Genomic DNA, 18,021 nt, shown 5'->3' with positions numbered 1-18,021 from the left:
ATGCAAATAAATGAGGTGACTTTTCTGATCGCACAGCTTACTGCCTGAAGGCAATTTCCAAGAGCAAATAATGGAGAACCCAAACAGAGCTCAACAGTCTACCTGAGTTGAGGAGACAAGAGTGCTACATTTAGAGCTGCTAGCACACCTAGGGTCAAGTAACAAAGAGAAGAGCTGCAGACAAAGAAAGCTCTGAAGATCAGTAGTCAAGTTTTTGCTGAGTGTTGATCAGTATACAAACAAGCATAAGAAAACCAAGGCCACGAAAAGCCACTAGAAAGAAGCAGCTGGAACAATCCCCACATTGATGAGGGATTAGGAATAGTTCACATTCCTGTCAGCCAAAGTAAAAAGGCCTTCTAACACAGGATACCAAGATATGTTTTTATGTCTGTGTTTCATTTTACCATACAAAGGTTTAAAGGGGCTTCAGGCAAGGGGGAAAAACAAACAAACCTGCAAATGTAGCAAAAAAACTAGAACAAGGCAAAGGGGATCAGAAGTGCAAGGGCAGAGGTGTCAGGTAGCCAACTTTATTGAAAATTGTCAGGGAAGTCCTCACTGAGAAAACATTTAAGCCAAGACCTGAAGTGGCAGGTATCTAGAAGAGGGTTCCACACAGAAAACAGCCAGTGCAAAGGCCCAAAGGCAGGAAACACACCTGGAACAAGGCCTGAGAGGTAAAGCATGGACCATCATTATCAGAAACAATGTAAGCTAGAGAGCAGTTAAACATCATTAAAGAACTGTGTAGGGAAGGAAGTCCCGAAGAAAAAGAAATTCTTTACCCAATAAAGTTATCTTTCAAAAATGAAATCAAATGAAGACTTTTCCAGACATATAAAAGCTCAAAGAACATATCACCAACAGAAAATGCAAATTAATCTATAAGAACAGAAAGCAGGACCAATGGCTATCTCGAGAAGAAGATAAGTAGAGAGGGAAGACAGGAAATAAGGGATGGGAGAAAATTAAAAAGGGGCAGGAATTCAGCCATGAAAAAGAATAAAAGTCTGCCATTTGTGACAACATAAATGGACCTTGAGGGCATTATGCTAAGTAAAATAAGTCAGGCAGAGAAAGACAAACACCATATATGATCTCGCTTATGCGTGTAATCTTAAAAACAAAACAAAACCCCCAAAACAAAAACCCCACAAGCTTATAGATACAAAGAACAGATTGGTAGTTGAGGGAGAGGAGGAAATGGATGAATAAGGAAAAAAGGTATAAATTTCCAGTTATAAAATAAGCCATGGAGATGTACTGTACAGTATGAAGGCCATAGTTAATAATCCTGTACTGCATATGTGAAAGTTACTAGAAGAGTAAATCTCAAAAAGAAGAAAATTTTGTTAACTATGTATGGTGATGGATGTTAACTAAACTTACTGTGGTGTTCATTTTGCAATATATAAAATATCGAATCATTCTGCTGAAACTAATGTCAATTATACCTCAATTAAAAGGGGGACAGGCAGGAATTTTTTGAGTTGATGATTATGTTCATTATCTTGATTGTGACTTCATAGGTATATACATACATATGTCAAAACTTAGAAAATTGTACATTTTAAATGTGCACTTCTGTGATTGTCAATTATCTCAATAAAGCAATTTAAAAAAAAAAAAGACTGAGCAACATAAAATTCACCATTTCTAACATCCAAAAAACATCATTAGACAGGACAAGTCAGTCAGGTGAATAGAAAATAAATGGTGGTATATTCATATAATGGAATGCTTCTCAGGAATAAAAAGGATTACCTACTAAGCAAACACAACATAAGCGAATCTCAAAAATACAGAGCTAAATAAAGAAGCAAGACACAAAGAGTGCTTACCACATGACTCCATTTATAGGAAATTCTAGAAAAAGGGATACTAATCTATGATGACAGAAAACAGGATCAGTGGTGGCCAGCATAGGGATTACTAAAAAAGAGAACTTGGGGGAATGATGGAAATGTTCTTTATCTTGATCGTGCTGATGGTTACCCAAGTCTATATACTGGTCAAAAGTCATCAAATTATAAAATTAAAACATGTGCCTTTTATTGTATGTAATTTCTGTCTCAATAAAGCTAGTTTAAAAAAATTTAAGCTATTAGCTGTAATCAATCACATACACATACCTCTAATTGTTGCTGTTCCATTTTAGTCAATAAAAATTTAGAGTAGATATTGCTTTTTTCAAGTAAATGTTGAAGTCTACGGTACCGAATGTCCACAGATTCTCTATCCCAAGACATGTGAGCCTATCCAAAGAGAAGATTTCCATAATTATTAGTTTTTAGACATACATTGCTTTTTTGCAGAAGGTGTAATGAAACTGGCTTAACAAATGCTCTGTAGGTTTAATATACTTCATGTAATTAATGAAAAAAATTTTATATTAAATTAGTTTACTAAATATACTTTATTTTCCAAACAAAAAACTAGAACAAATAGCTAAAAAAAAAATTATGATTCTTGGGTTCAACAAGCAATCTGGTAATACGCAGCTTGCATACCAAAATACTGAAAATTCAAACACCGGACATATAGTTACTGTCATCTACTTAGTTAAGGGTCCCCTTTTAAAATATTTGCAATTAAACTTAGACAGTAAATATTTAATTCAAGTTGAAGTTCAGTTTTTAAACAATCAAATGAAAAGAAAAATTATATATACCAGTTTTATTTCAAAGAACATTAGAATTAAAAAATGTCCTTGGTGAGGGAGTAGAATATCTGCTTTCAGAATTTTAAAACTGTGTTAAAATATTTCAACATGTTAAATCTATTGATTTCTTACAACCTTTTCTCTTTCCTCCAGCAGTATTGTTCCCCAGAGTCCTCCCCTTCTATTTTAGCTTTCTTTTACTTTATCTTTCACCTCTGTACAATTTCCAATTACAAAGCTCTGCTTTATAACTTTTCAAGTTTCTGCATATTATTTTCAAACACCTTATGAGTGATTTCTAAGCAACTACAATAGCGACCTCACAATGATAAAAGTTTAATATTTTAAAAGAACAATAGCACAGGCCACAAGATGAAAGACATAAAGGCATCAAACAGTAGAGTTCAGTGGCCCACAGGCTTTTTCTGTAAAGGGCCAAAGCATGAATAGTTAAAAATGATTATCATATGGTTTGTACTGCAAATACTCAATTCTGCCTTTTTGCATAAGAGCAGTCAAATACAATATGTAAACAAATGAACATAATTGTGTTCCAATAAAACTACTGAATTGACAGGCACAGGTAAAATCCAGTTCATAACTTGCCAACCCAGTATAATCTAAATTCAAAGTAATGCATTAAGTGGGCTGAAATGAATCAATTGAGAGTTGATTTCATCTACCAAAACCAAATATCTGCAAATCCTATCAAGCATCAATTTCATTCACTAGACAAAGAGTGTGTTTGTGGGTGTGAAAGAAGGGCCTAGGTAGCATAATCTAATTAAATTTAATTTAGTGGTTGAAGCTTGACCTTATAAATCAGGCACCATTGTATACTGGCTTTATTTTATAGATCTCTCTAGCTTTTCTTTCAAAATAAATTTCTTTTCACCCAGCCAGGCGTGGCTCAGCGGTTGAGTGTCGACCTAGGATCCAGGAGATCAGGGTTCGATTCCCGGTCAGGGCACATGCCTGGGTTGTGGGCTGCAGCCGATCAGTGACTCTCTCATCATTGATGTTTCATTGATGTTTCTATCTCTCTCTCTCCCTTCCTCTCTGAAATCAATAAAGATATATTAAAAAAAATAAATTTCTTTTCTAATGCAAAAGCAATGACAGTAAGGCACCTAAAAATAAAAATAACTAAAGTAATACATGTACATTACAGAAAAAATATTTAATAATCACCCATAATCTTACCCATGAAATTAATTTGTTAATATCTTATCAAACTCTATTTTTACTTCTTTTATAACAGCCTTTCTTTTACTATTACCACTATACTACTGTGATTACCATAATAAATGAGGTGGGTATTATAAATGGTGAGATGAAATTACTTTATAAAAATAAATTCTCAAATTTTTAACTTTATAAATTTGTTTAAAATTTTAGTTAAAATATTCTGGGCTTAATTTACATATATTTGTTACCTTAAATTTAAAGCTTTAAGATGTCACCATGAGCAACAATTTACAATTAATGTAATTAGAATATTATACCAATGGTTAACCTTTAAACCCAGTCTTATGTATTTCAAAATGATTTTGTAGTCAATCTTATCTATCATTACTCTTTTTTGACTTAACAACTTTATTATGCTATTGCAAGGTAAACTGGAGCTCCATCTGTGGGAAGCACTGAATGCCTGGCAGGGAGCGTATCTAGATGACCAGAATGAAAGTGTATGCCAACAGAGACCAAGGGCATCAATTCTCTCTGTCTACCCCATGATCATTCCCAACACCAATCCCAGATTCTGGGTGTGGGAAGAGAATTATATTTCAGTCTACACAATATAAACTATTTTCCTTTTACCTCTTCCAACTCTTACCTCTCCCCTCCCCCACTTCAGAAACATTAATGCTACTCTTAAGGATTTTAGACTAACAATGACTTCTTTTTAAAGGAAATGCAGGTGAAAAGTCAAAGAAAATAAGTGTAGCTCACAAATGTTAAAGTCATTGTCCAGGCTCTTCACAAACCTTAAAATCTCCTAAGGCAAAGTAAATGCTTCCCATTAAGACTTAAGCTGGCTCTTCCTCTCTTAAGTACATACTTCAAAATATATGCCCATAAAAACTGTATTCTTGGAAAAGGAAAGAATTTTTCCTTTTGTATAATGAGCTTTTGGCCTTCAGACTTGTAGGTAGAGACTCATTCTTAGAACTTTCTCCATAATAACCCAGGAAGTAATTTATGAATGTCAAGTGCAAAAATTAATCAAGTTCTTTTAATACTTACATAAAAGTCAATGTAATAACAAGGGACCACAACAGGTGTTCAGCAAATAACACTCTTTTATTAGAAGGATTAAAAAGAGCTATATGCTTTATTCATGGAAGGACTAAAAGTGGATTAAAACTTGCTATTTTAATTGCCTGTGTAAAAAACAAACAAAAACTAGCTGTACCATACCTATCCCTCAACAAAAACAATTCCAAAAAATTTTAGGACTAATTGGAAAAAGTATGTTCAAAAGCTTAAAAATTTCACTGAAAGTAGAAGTCATTTTGATTCCTAGTTTCATCAGTTATGGTACTATAAATTTTGACAACCTTTTTCCAATGTGAAAATGTTTCTTTCCTCAAACTGTGTATTCTGGGAAGGTATTTTGATGGTACCTCACTTCTTTCTTCAAATGGTATTTCCTTACCCAACAACCTTCATGGGTTATAAAACTGAAGATACACTACACAAAAATGAAGGCTCTTACAACCTCTGAAGTTGATACAATTCCAGACACTTGTCCCAGGGTTCCTCCTTTAAAATTCACCTGGTAAGTATATTTATTTTATTTATGTAATTTTATATATGTAATATATTACAAAATATTCTTTTACCAGACTTAGCAATTCAATAAATATTTACTGACTGCTAGGTGCAGAGCCTACAAAAACAAAAGTTAAGTGATGTTCCCTCAATAAACAAAGTGAGAGTCAAGTAAGTAATGTGCAATAAACAAAGTACTATAGAAATTCAGAGAATGAGGAAAGGTGGTACAAGGTTAACCTCCCAATTCTATTAAAACCTGTTAACATATTACCTTAACTGATTATTATGATCAACTATGGACGATCACTAATAGTAGAACCTACATTACTGGCATCAACATACAGTATGGTGGTTAAAAAGTGTGACTTCTGGAACCTCACTGGCTACATTACAATCTTGACACTGCCATTTACTAGCTGTAGGGACCCAGGCAACTTCTAAGTGCCTCAGTTTCTTCATCTGTAAAATAAGGTGAAAACAGAACCTACTTCATAGAATACTTTAATAACAATCAATAGTTTATATTAGTAATTAAACTAGTAAGGTTAATAGTATTGTTTAATAACAATATCTACTTTATAGAATAACTGAGGACTCAATGGGTAAATGAATGTACAGCACTCAGAATGGTGCCTCACAACAAATGCTCATGAGGTGTTAATACTAACAAAAAAAAATCATTATTGTTGATATAAAATAACAGGGAGCCAGTTGAATCATTACTTGCCTTTGGTGCGCATTATTTCCCAATGTAGACGGTTATGTAATTACATGGAGTTAATTCAATACTAATGCATATTTTCTTAGAGGGCTATAGGGTTAAGGACAAGAACTCTGGAGACAAGCACAGTTTAAATTTGAGTTTATTAGCATGTGACCCCCAACTACCTCAGTTTTGTCTTATGTAAATGGAGATATCAAAACTACCTATATCGTCATAATATTGGGAGGGCTAAATGAATTATTACAAGAAAACCACTTAGTAGGCAGGAGGTTAAGAGCAGGTGGCTAGATATTCTTTTTCTTGCTTATGCAATAATTAAACAGCAGGTCTTTTTTACTGGAGTAAAATGTATTTCGGAATTCAGTTTTCAAGAGGTTAAAAATTATTTTAGTGATCTACAAAAATAGGTGCTCTGTGCATGAAAACCACAAGTAAAATAACTTATGAAAAAAGTACACCACATTTTTACCTAAAGAATCTTACTAAGCAGTAGCCCAAGAAAACAAAAAGCAAGTTGATCAATTAGGTGGAAAACAACACTGACAGAATTCACTATCAACTCTGGAAGAATTGTAATGGCTAACCAAGCAATTTTAAATGAGGCCACTTTAGAGGCCAAAACTACCTCTCATAGAAGCATCATTCAAAGCACGCGCAAAGGTTTCTCAAATACAACTGTAAACATACAAAGGATAAATAACAGAGCCATTTTAAAGTTTATGGGGGGGAGGAAAACAACGGACTAGAAAATCGAAGAACACAAACCACACCTCCGAGGAAGCATCAGGTTACTGCCGGCTTTAAGGACGATGAACTTGATTCGCAAACTTACCTTTTCTAGCATCTTCCGCTCTCTCTCGAGCCCGGCAGCCTCGAGCTGCTCCTCCTCGTCTAGCATGGCCGGGGTAATCAGGGCAGGCTCCGGCTGTTCCACCCTGCCCGGGGCTCGCGACCCTGCAAGAGGGGAGAAGCCTTCCAAACTGCAGTTTTGAAAAAACTACCAATTCCTCACCTCCCACATAAAAACCTCTCTCCTTCCCAGCTGCATTCGAGGGAAAAGCTGACGACCCATGGAGACGCCAAGCATCACTTCGGAAGAGACCTAATCCCTAAGCCTTCACAATGTCAACAAGTTGCCTGGACCCTAGTTTACCAATCGAGACGCTCTGGAAGATACAGCTCTCGCGTGTAAAACCTCCTGCACCGTGCAAACACGTGTATCATTCCGGGTACCCTCCCGTCCTCCACAGCTTCTTACTCCTCTTTTCCTCCTCAGTCTCTGCCCGGGGTCAGCTCTTCCCCCAAAGCCCGGCTGCCGCTTCCATGCTGCGGCCCCCTCCGGCCCCGACGCCGCCGCCCGTGCCCGGAGGAAGGTTTTTCTCACTCACCGTCGCTGCTCGCGGGCTGCTGCGCTGGCATGGCTGGTCACACGCTGAGAAACAGGGTCCCCTCCTCAAAGAACCTGAACGGCGCGCGCTGTCTCCTCACAGGCGCTGCTGGTCCCAGGCTTCCCGACAAATCCCGGCCAAAGAAAAAACGCGCGCTTCTCTTTCGCGGGGGAAACACCCTCATCTCGCGATACTTCGTGCTCTCCGCCCCCTTCCCCGCCCCCTGCCCCGGCGGCGCGAGATTTGGCGCAGGACACGCACCTGGGCGGTGGGTAGTGTTTACCTGGCGTCTGCCGCGGGAGCCGGCGGTTCGCGGGCGCTGTGGTGCTGGGTGGCTCTGCCTGCCACGGAGCCAGTTTTCTCGCGTACTGGGTGACCCGTTAGCAGCGCTCTGAACTGTTTGCAAGGCACCTTCCCACACTGGCGGTGATTAAATCCCGCCCACCGACGACCCTTTCGGTCCCAAAGGTGTGAGTACCCCGGGGAGGGTGTCAGAAACAAACACTGCCACGCTCGCCCGCCGTCCGCAGTGAACATTCCCCGAAATGGCCCAGAAATGGGTTGTGAGTGGGATGGGAGAGAAAAATAGTAAATTAAGATTATGGTCGAGTTCAAGGAAGTCGTTTCGGGATAAGGGAGACCTGAACGCAGTGATAAATCGAGCGCTGTGGCCAGTGTAAAAGATGGAGTGATTCAGTAGACCAGTAATCGCAGTGGGCGCCTGCAGGAGGCGCAGCCTTTCTCGTCTCGTTTTTCCAGCCGTCACGCCCCCTCCCCCCTTGTAGTCTGCATTCCCTTTCTACAAGTTCCTGTCTTTCCCCCTCTACCTGCCTTCCAACTTACGGTATGCCTGCCATACCATTTCTGACTCCAACAACTTTAATAATTGTATTTGCACAAAGTTCAAGGATTTACAATGCACAGCTATCATAGCCATCTTAAGCAACCTTCATAACACTCCGAGATTAGCAGAGATTATTTTTATTTCTACATTGTAGTGAAAAAAACTGATGCTCAAGAGAAAAATTGGCTTGCCCAGAAACCAGTCACGTTTTGATAAAACAGGAGTCGAACCCAGTCTTCTGACCCCTACTTCAGTATTTTAAAAAATGTTTTATTGAATTTATTGGGATGACACTGGTTAATAAAATTGTTTCAAGTGTACAGTTCTGTAATATGTCATTGTTCACCATCCAAAGTTGTCTCTTTCCCCTAGTTTAGTATTAAGATAAAATATAGCCTTAATAATTACTTAAATCCTACCTCTTTCTAATAAAAAACAATAGCTATCAGTCTCTGGGCAAGTGCCCTGACTGGGAATCGAATTCCCCACCCCCTTTTGGTGCATAGAGGGAGCTCCAAACAACTGAGCCATACCTGCCAGGGCTACATAAGATTTTTGACCTTCACCAAACTATCCTCCCAAAATCTCATCCTCCCTGACTTTTTAAACACTGCCTTTTATGTCTTCCTCTTCTAAAATCCCTTTCATATTAACGGCTTCATCATTCATCCCATTATAGAAGTGGGGGAAAAAATCCAAAAAACCCCTGAAAAAATGACTGCTCCTTCTTGCTTAAACTAGACGACCCTACATTCTGCCTACCTCACAAACTAAACAGTATTTAAAAGTCAGAACTCTCCTCTCGATTCCCAAAACCAAATTTACAAAGCTACCTGCAGCTAAACACCTTTTCCACTTTCCCTCCAGATATGCCCTGGATCCACCTCCCTGCGTCCTGTTCAGGATTCTTAGATTACATAATATCCCATTCTCTCTCTCTAAGCCTTTCTGAATCCTTTCCATTCACATTTAAATACTCAAAACTCTCTCATCTTAAAAAAAGTTAAGAGGCAACCTCCTTTATTCCCACCATTTACTATCTGCTCGTTTCCCTTTTACAGCTAACTTTAGAATTATCTACATTAACAATCTTTAATTTTCCTGCCTCCCACTGATTCTTCAACCACTTGTCTGGCTGCCCCACTCAACACACATCAAGGTCAATAAGGAAGTCAGTGATCTACATGACGCTAAGTTTAGTGGGCATCTCTTAGTCCTCATGTCAACCTCATTGCCACATAGCACTATCAACCACTCCTTTAGGGTTGATCCTTGTCCCTTGTTTCTTTCTGACCCTACATTCTCCTGACATTCCCATTTCATTCTCTTCTACCCAACCTTTAAATGTTCAAGTTGTTTCTAGCCAAGTGCATAATCTAATAGGAAGGAGAGTTCACTGAGGAATGGCCAAAATAAAAACAACCTATTCATCCATATCCATCATGGGTAGTGCCCAGCACTATTTTGGGCACTAGCAAGTCAGTGGTTAAAAATATATATATACTGTTTCTGACCTCAGAGTTTACACTGTAGTGGAAATAATAGACAAATACCTATAGAAAACAATGTCAGCTAGTGACTGTTACTGGACAGGGGACCTGGCCCTGTGTGGGTCTTCCTAGGGCCAGTAGGTAGTGAGTGGATTCTTGACTTCGTGTAGGAAAATTTTCAAAACACAAGTCCAGGTGATTATGAGGGTACATTTATTAAAACTGGGGACAGTAAAACAAGGGCAGGCTTAGCATAGAAAAAGCAACAGGAGAGCTCTTAGGCTGGGCTGCCTTAACTCTCTGGGAAGTTGGAGAAAAGTGGGCCTTGGAGACAGGTTCAGGGGATTGGCCTGGAATGAGCTGCTGCTGCCCACTGTCCCCTGGCTGCAAGACTCATGGGGACTCTTAGAGTTTAGGAGATGCGTGCCTATGAGGGAAGAAGAAAGGGAAGAGGGGAAAGGGAATGGTGCAGGCTGCTCTCCAGAGGGAGAGCACATGCTGGGTCCTTTGTCTTGAGGCTTTTCTCTCTTTTGTAGGTGGGAATATTTAGGAGAGGTCTCAGGGAAGGGTTTCAGCAGGATATTCATCAGTTCTCCTGGTGTGTTCTTTCAGGGTCATGGTCTCTACTGATTGGTTGGCACCAGGGCCGGGGGTCATTAGTCACTGCAGCTGGGTGTGGCATTGCCCACCTGATTCTGCTGCTTTTCTGAGCGTGGAGCTGAAATAGAACTGAGGCCTACATGTTTTCCCTAGGGAGGTGACCTTCTGTGTCTGGCTGTGAATTGCTCAGCCACTTTGTTCAGCTATTTGTCCCAGTTTCCCTGTTCCACTAGTCCTGGCTTACTGGCCTGTCTCAGCAGTGTAAGGAAATAGGAAGCAGAGTAAGGTCATGAGAATGATGGATGTATATTTACAGAAAACTCGACTCTGGCCCAGCCGGGCGTGGCTCAGCGGTTGAGCGTCGACCTAGGATCCAGGTGATCGGGGTTCGATTCCCGGTCAGGGCATATGCCCGGGTTGCGGGCTGCAGCCAATCAATGACTCTCTCATCATTGATGTTTCCAGCTCTCTCTCCCTCTCCTTTCCTCTCTGAAATCAATAAAGATATTAAAAAAAAACACACACACAAACAAACAGAAAACTTGACTCTGAGGAAGTGACATTAAGCAGGGACCTGAACGAAAGAGAATCTATGCCATACAAAGACCTGAGCAAAGAACATTTCCAAGGAAATAGCAAGAGTAAAAGCCCTTAGGTAGTAGATAGGAGGTTAGCAGGTGGAGAAATGACAAGAAGTCAATTAGGCCTACATCTGAGTAGTTGGAATTGTAGAGACAGGCAGAGGCCAGAACAGACAGACCTTGTAGAGCAGAGTAAAGAGTGGATTTTTGTTATGAGGAATGCCACTAGAAGATCTTGAGCAAGTAAATTATAGGACTTTTGATCTTTTAAAAGATCATAAAACATGTCTAAAGTTTGATGAGTGGCTTTAAAAATTGAATCATAAGAAATATTACAACAAAGTAATGAGAAATTACCTTATTGCAGCACAATTTATTTAAAAATCACTTAGTATTAAGAGTAGAACAAACACTTTCAAACACTTTCCAGTTTACCTTCTCCAGTTAAAGTCTAAACACAGGATTAAAAGCCTTTTACAATCTACAAAGGTTTTAATCAAGTAAATACTTCCCTTTCAAAGTTTCTTAAGAATATAGATGCTAAAATTAAAAGCCGTGGGGGATTTAGGTGATAATCAAAATACATCATCTATTTACAATACTGATTATCAATACTGCCTAGACCAGAAAATTTAAAGTTTTACTTTCTGCTTTTATAATACCATTGTGCGTAGTATTATGCCTAAAGATGAAAAATGAGAACAAACGTATATATACCACTGTTGTCAATTTTATATAAAGTCTATAGCACTCATATTATTACAAAAGTGATTTTCCAAGTACATTGCAATAGAACAAAAGTCATTTTACCTTAAATAAAATCATGAAAGTACTTTTTACTTAAATGTTCACTAAATGAAACACTTTTGCAATGAAATTTCTAAAAAAGGCAAATTTCCTTCCTGGTGTTTATTAGGAAATAAACCCAACCCACATAGTAAAACCTCATTAATTGGAACCAATGGAAGATCAATATGAATTGCATAATGTTTAGAAAGAGATGCAATTTTGCTGACTTCCCAAGCCTGGTAACTTTATTTAGCCTTTTAAAATATTAAAGTCAGTGCTTGTCACATAATCAGAGCTTAACAAATGTTCCTGCATTCATCAAAGTGCCAAGTAATTAACTTCCATTGCAATTACACTGTTAGTAAGCAAACAATATTAAAGGCTTGGGCTTTTGCCCTGCCAGGTGGCTTAGTTGGTTGGCATGTCATCCTATACACCAAAAAGGTGGCAGGTTCAATTCCTGGTCAGGATACATACTTGGGTTGCGGGTTTGATCCCCAGTCAGAATGCTCACAGAGGCAGCTGATGGATATTTCTCTCTCACATCAATGTTTTTCTCTCCTCTCTCTCTAAAAGTCAATGGGCATATATCCTTGGGTGAGGATTTAAAAAAAAAAAAAATATATATATATATAGCTAAGGCTTTTTTCTCTCTCTCAAGTGGCTAGTTTCTCTGAAATCTTTTTTAAAACTATTTAATTTTTGTTTTTACATGTTATGAAGAAGTGAAGTTCTAATTAATGAAGTTTTACTACATTTGGGAATTCACATTTTGGGTACTGCTTTGACATCCAAATAATAGGAATTCAAAACAAAAATCAATTTTCCCCCCAGAAGCAAGACTTTGTTTTCTGACACTATGTCAACTAATCATGGCAAATTCAAATCTAATTTTCCAATGGTACTTCACATATTTTTTTGCCTCTTTTATACCAATCTCTGTTTGAATATACTCATGGAATACAAAATAATTTTCTTATCCAAAATAGGATATGAAAAAGCAAAATAAACAATATGGCATTATGAAGTACGATCAATTATTCCATGATTATATGATTTAGAATTATACCCTCCAACAATGTACTCTAAAAAGTTGACTTTTATACATAAAAATAGCATCAATTCCTAAGTTACAATGAAAGCTATTATCTTGATGTCAGGGGCTTTGAAAATCTCAATGCACTTTTGCAAATGCTACCTAACTCAAACCATTAACATTATATGAAGATCATCAATGCAACATAAATCAGCAAAAACTATGACTATGTTCTGTGACTTCTGAACACTATGCCAGTTACTGGAATCTTGTAGTAGCACTAAAATAACACAACACAGACCTGAGCTAAAAGGACAATGAAGTGAGAAATAAATATATATATTGATTAAGTAGAATGTGTGTGTGTGTGTGTGTGTGTGTGTGTGTGTGTGTGTGTGTTAGACAAAATGAAATACCATATTAAATTTCACATTATCTTGAGGCCTGTAGGAAGAGTTATTTTTTAATTGAATATTTACTTTAACCAAAAGGAAAACTGTCGTATACTAAGTGAATAGCCCCATACTGTTTGGGAGGTTCAAGGAAAGATACAGTACAATATTTTAGCTGCCAGTACTGTCAGTCTCAAGAGGCTGAAGGCCTAGTACATCCCTTGGAAGAGAAATTTGGCAAGAAAAGTTTCCAGTTTTTTCTCCAAATGTGGTTAAATAAACCAGATATCCCCAAAGTAATGAAGACTCATTTCAAGTAATTACTCTGCTTACAAGTTTTATTTACACAGTAATTGTTAATAGTGGTTTTTAGTGAATTCCTTGTATTTACATTTTATATACACATTTATACTTGAAAGGTAAACTATACAATAAAAAAAATAAGACAAAGAATTACAGTAACGTAGGTCCAACTCAGGAAAGAAATGCACAAAAGGAAGATTAAACTCAGGCAGGTAGTATAACCTCAATGAGATTACTGCCAGGGCTTACATTCCCTCTATCAGGGTCACCAATGTGAAGGAAGTAGTTACCAGAGTCAGAATGTTACTGTAAAACCTATAAGACCCTGGGTACTCCCTCAATATTTTATTACACTACTAGTTTCCACTAAGCAAGCTCCTATGACAGGAGTTAATTTCTGAGGGTTCCACTAGTGGTCCCTAGGCTAGAATGACCCATGGGGTAAAAATATATGGGCACATCTGGTCCCATACTCCTAAAGAGGCAGTCACTACACTAACAAGGTTCTTAGGCTTGTTAGTTTGAAGACAATATACCACTAACAGAAATAGTGTGCTTAAGTGTTGTTTCAAACCAAACTGCAACATAAAAGCACACTACAAATCTAATTATTAACCGAACAGCATGTTATATAGCTATCACTCATAATATTCAAGTGATTTATTTTAGGTTAAGAATTAAACACATTATAATAAATTTAATGTCAATTTATCAATAATTAATAATTTCTTTATCCACTATACCATCAAAGTTAGACTCATTAGAAAACTGTTTATCTTTTTCTTTTACTCTTATTTCCTTTGATTAAAAAATTATGCACAGTATTTTACAAGTCATGGACTTGGCTACATATTAAGATTTCAAATTTCAAACTGAAATTAACAAATTTTACTTCTACAAACAGTGAAGGAATTTTAACTAAAAAATCTCAAGTCTTGCTAAGAACTGTTAGAATTCATACTTTTTACTCTTACCAGTGAAAAACCTCATTCATATTTATGGACTTACTTCCCAAATCAAGTCTTCAGTCCATTAAAGTGCAAAAAACTTTCCTTCTATCAGTTAGCTTTCTTAAATTACTCGATGAACCATTTTTTAAACTAGATACAGAAAGGCTAAACCACTTTGAGTAACAGGAATTCCTTAAGGGAAAAAAAAAAATTCCCTTTAGAAACAAATAGACATGATACAGTGGAAAAACACCTAAACAAATGCAAATCAATTTCTGAAGTATTTCCAATTCCCAGACAACCAAGATTTGCCTCAACCTGTGAATGAAGATAAACTTTAGTAACTTAAATAATTTACAACCAAAGTTGCTTATCCTTGGTCTATAATATCTTCAAAAGGTCAGAACTAGAGATCTGTACTAAGGTGTTTATTTGAAATAGTATTTTGGAAGTTAAAGTAGTATTAAACAATCCTGCTCTGACCTCCAAAGTGCCTTTATGGTACCTGTTAAAAAAGAAAAGATGTAAAAATTTGAAGTATCTCCAAAGCTGTTAAAAAATTTTATTGCATTACTGTTCGCTCCAATTCATGGAGTACGAACTAGCCATTTAAACTTTTTCTTTTGTAAAATGACTCTCCCTACAAAATACTTTTTATTTTATTAATACTGTCAATAGGTTACTTATTTCATTTACTTCAGCCATGGAATTCAAAATCAGCAGTTTTCCATGTCTTGATTCTTTAGGTTTCTCTATCCTTTTTACATAGAAAACAAAAAACTTTTATCAAAGACCATATTTATATTCCAATTAGTCTGTTAATTTTGAAGATTAGCTTTTCAGAGCAGGACTGTTATTCTTCTCTCCTTCTTTAATATCCTTCATTACAGATGCAAAGACCTGAAATTATACAGAGAAAAGATTAATCCTCAGAAAACTACCATGTAGATTTAGGAGATTTAAATAACTATAGCTTATTAACATGAAAAAGCTCTAGTATACTTATACGTTAACTCTGTCCCCTGAGTTAAGATTGAGACTGCCATTCTCAAATCCTTTTGTTTCAATGCAATTTTATGATATATAGTTTTCATCACTTGTTAAATACAGGGTGGGGCAAAAGTAGGGTTATAGTTGTTCATATGGAAAATAATACAATAATTAATAATAAAACAAGAATCAACTCTGTGTTTCGTGTACTCACAGCTGTAAACATGCTTTTGCGCCACCCTGTATTCTTAAAATACTATTTGGTAATAGAACATTTTCTGGATCAATATTCTTACATTTCATTTTCATAAGCAGTAAAACTGTGAACTTATTTATAATGCCTATTGTCTATCATTCACGGAGCAAAAGATAATGCTATCTTTTATGCCACTTAACTTAAGACTGCCAATGTTTGCTTCCCTAACAAGACTAAGCATCTAAAAAGTCAGGATCATACATTATTTTCTTTCTATTGCAAATCCTTAGTACACAGCATGTTTTTAATACAATTGCTGCCTATTTGAAATACCAAAGCAATAATAAATTTGCTTTGTCAAAGCCATGACCATTGTAGGTTGTACTTCACTAAATTCATAAAATATTACTGAACTACAGAAAAATAAATCCATAGCTTTGGAGAGGTGAAAGAGAAGCAATCTGTTTTCAACTCTTGCTCTTTCAAAGTCAAGAATTATTTTTAAAAGATCTTTTAAAAAGTTAAGCACTAACATTTGAGAAATACATAATTTTTTTTATAAGTCAACTGACTGTTTTAACACATCTATAAGAATTAGGAAAATGTCACTCTACCTGAGTCCATTTTTTGGTGCTATTCTGCATCTGAATCGCTGCAATACAGCTGAACAGCTTTTCTGATGTAATATCTTCTGGTAATTTAGTTAGAAACTGTGCTATATGAATAAAATCCATCTGCAGGAGAATATCTTCATATAATCGGAGGATCCCTAATCCAGTCCTAAATAAAAATTCCTCCCCATCTCTGCAAAATACATCCCAGACTCGACATGCCAAATCAAGTGGTAGTGATTTGCTATATAGTGTGAAGATCCTAAAATTAGGGGGGGAAAACAGTCATTGAAATTTTTCATTTATTCATTCATTCACTCATTAAACATCTTTATATAAAAAGAACAGTAATTAATTAGGGATAAAAAGGCAAATAAAATATGGCTCTTTCCCTCATAGAGCTTGAGTAATACAAAATTAAGTAATAAGTAAGTAAATTATGTGGATTTACAACCTTATGTAGAGACATGGCCCAGTACAGACCAGAGTGGCAGAACAGCCTAGTTGTTAAGGGTATGGCTCTGAAACTAGAATGCCTGAGTCTGAATCTTAGATATGCAACTTATTAGTTGTGTTACTTTGAGCAAGATTATTTATTCTTGTTGTGCCTCAGTTTCCTCAATAATCAAAAGAGAATGCTACCTATCTCTTAGGATTGTTTTGAAAATTAAAGGGGTTAATGTACAGTGTTTTCATAACAGTGACTGGCACATAAGAAATACTCAGTAAAAGTTGTTGTTATATAAGAGACCCAAGTATCATCTTTTTGTAACCTAAATCTAAAATTACAAAGTCTTACTTCTTTTCTCTTCTCCTTCCACAAACATCCAGGTTTTTCCCCTCCTCCCTTAACCAAACTTTACTTACTACTTCTTTTGGAGCATGGATATGCTCCAACACAATCACCAAGATGTTTTTTCACATCCTTGCTGACAATGATCATGTAATTCATTATCTGGTGGTGCTTTGGGTGGCATTCTGGTTGGGGAAGTAGGGAGAATAGGTACTAGAGAACTTCTTAAAGTTGCTTTGGCAGAGAAAGTACACAGTTTTTACACAGACTGTGTTTCTTTGAGGTTAGGGCTAATGAAACTTGAGAAAGGGAACTAAAAACTCTCCAACCAAAGAAAAAAACCCACTCTTTAGCAAGACCACTTTTTTATTCCTCTGTTTTCCTGCACAGTTGATTCTGGGATTTGTATGTAATAAGTTCAACACAGGCAGTGAAACAAAAATCCATGTCTACTTCTTAAAGTAGAAACACATATTTAATTGCATAACAAAAAGAATACTCTTGGTGGTACAGAGAATACTAAGTCACTATTCAAAATGAGAAAGGGTACGAGTAGTGCCTGGGCCATTTTTATTTTTTTTTAATATCTCTTTATTGATTTCAGAGAGAGGAAGGGAGAGGGAGAGAGAGAGATAGAAACATCAACGATAAGAGAGTCATTGATTGGCTGCAGCCCGCAACCGGGCATGTGCCCTGACCGGGAATCAAACCCCAATCTCCTGGATCCTAGGTCGATGCTCAACCGCTGAGCCACGCCCGGCTGGGCATGGGCCATTTCTAGTCTATAGTACTCCCTCATTAACAGTTCCATCCTGCTCCTGATATCAGTTGTGAGCCTGATGTGCCTCTTGTTCACAGTCTTCAAGACTGACAACTGAGTTATTTTTTTCC

General features: G+C 37.0%; 2 protein-coding genes across 4 annotated transcripts in view; both read right to left on the bottom strand.

The window, feature by feature from the left end:
- Window positions 1–7,693, bottom strand: part of HELLS (helicase, lymphoid specific) — a 30,108-nt gene extending 22,415 nt beyond the window's left edge. Inside the window, exons 1-3 of one of the 2 annotated variants that reach the window (XM_081158729.1) lie at window positions 7,556–7,693; window positions 7,000–7,121; window positions 2,136–2,258 (exon numbers count right to left, since the gene is read on the bottom strand). In XM_081158729.1, coding sequence (XP_081014855.1) covers window positions 2,136–2,258; window positions 7,000–7,121; window positions 7,556–7,586 — 276 coding nt within the window. In that variant the 5' untranslated portion in view covers window positions 7,587–7,693. The remainder of the gene's footprint in view (window positions 1–2,135; window positions 2,259–6,999; window positions 7,122–7,555) is intronic. The other variant, XM_081158730.1, reaches the window with a different exon arrangement.
- Window positions 7,694–13,600: 5,907 nt separating this feature from the next.
- Window positions 13,601–18,021, bottom strand: part of TBC1D12 (TBC1 domain family member 12) — a 66,359-nt gene continuing 61,938 nt past the window's right edge. For both annotated transcript variants that reach the window (XM_081158624.1, XM_081158625.1), the window contains 2 exons: window positions 16,341–16,599; window positions 13,601–15,440 (listed from right to left, as the gene is read on the bottom strand). In XM_081158624.1, the coding sequence (XP_081014750.1) occupies window positions 15,372–15,440; window positions 16,341–16,599 (328 nt within the window). In that variant the 3' untranslated portion in view covers window positions 13,601–15,371. The remainder of the gene's footprint in view (window positions 15,441–16,340; window positions 16,600–18,021) is intronic.

The sequence above is a fragment of the Miniopterus schreibersii genome (assembly GCF_964146895.1).
Source record: "Miniopterus schreibersii genome assembly, chromosome: 14".
NCBI classification, from domain to species: domain Eukaryota; kingdom Metazoa; phylum Chordata; class Mammalia; order Chiroptera; family Miniopteridae; genus Miniopterus; species Miniopterus schreibersii.
Note: the sequence above shows the minus strand (reverse complement) of the source record. Positions and strands in the feature narration are given on the sequence as shown.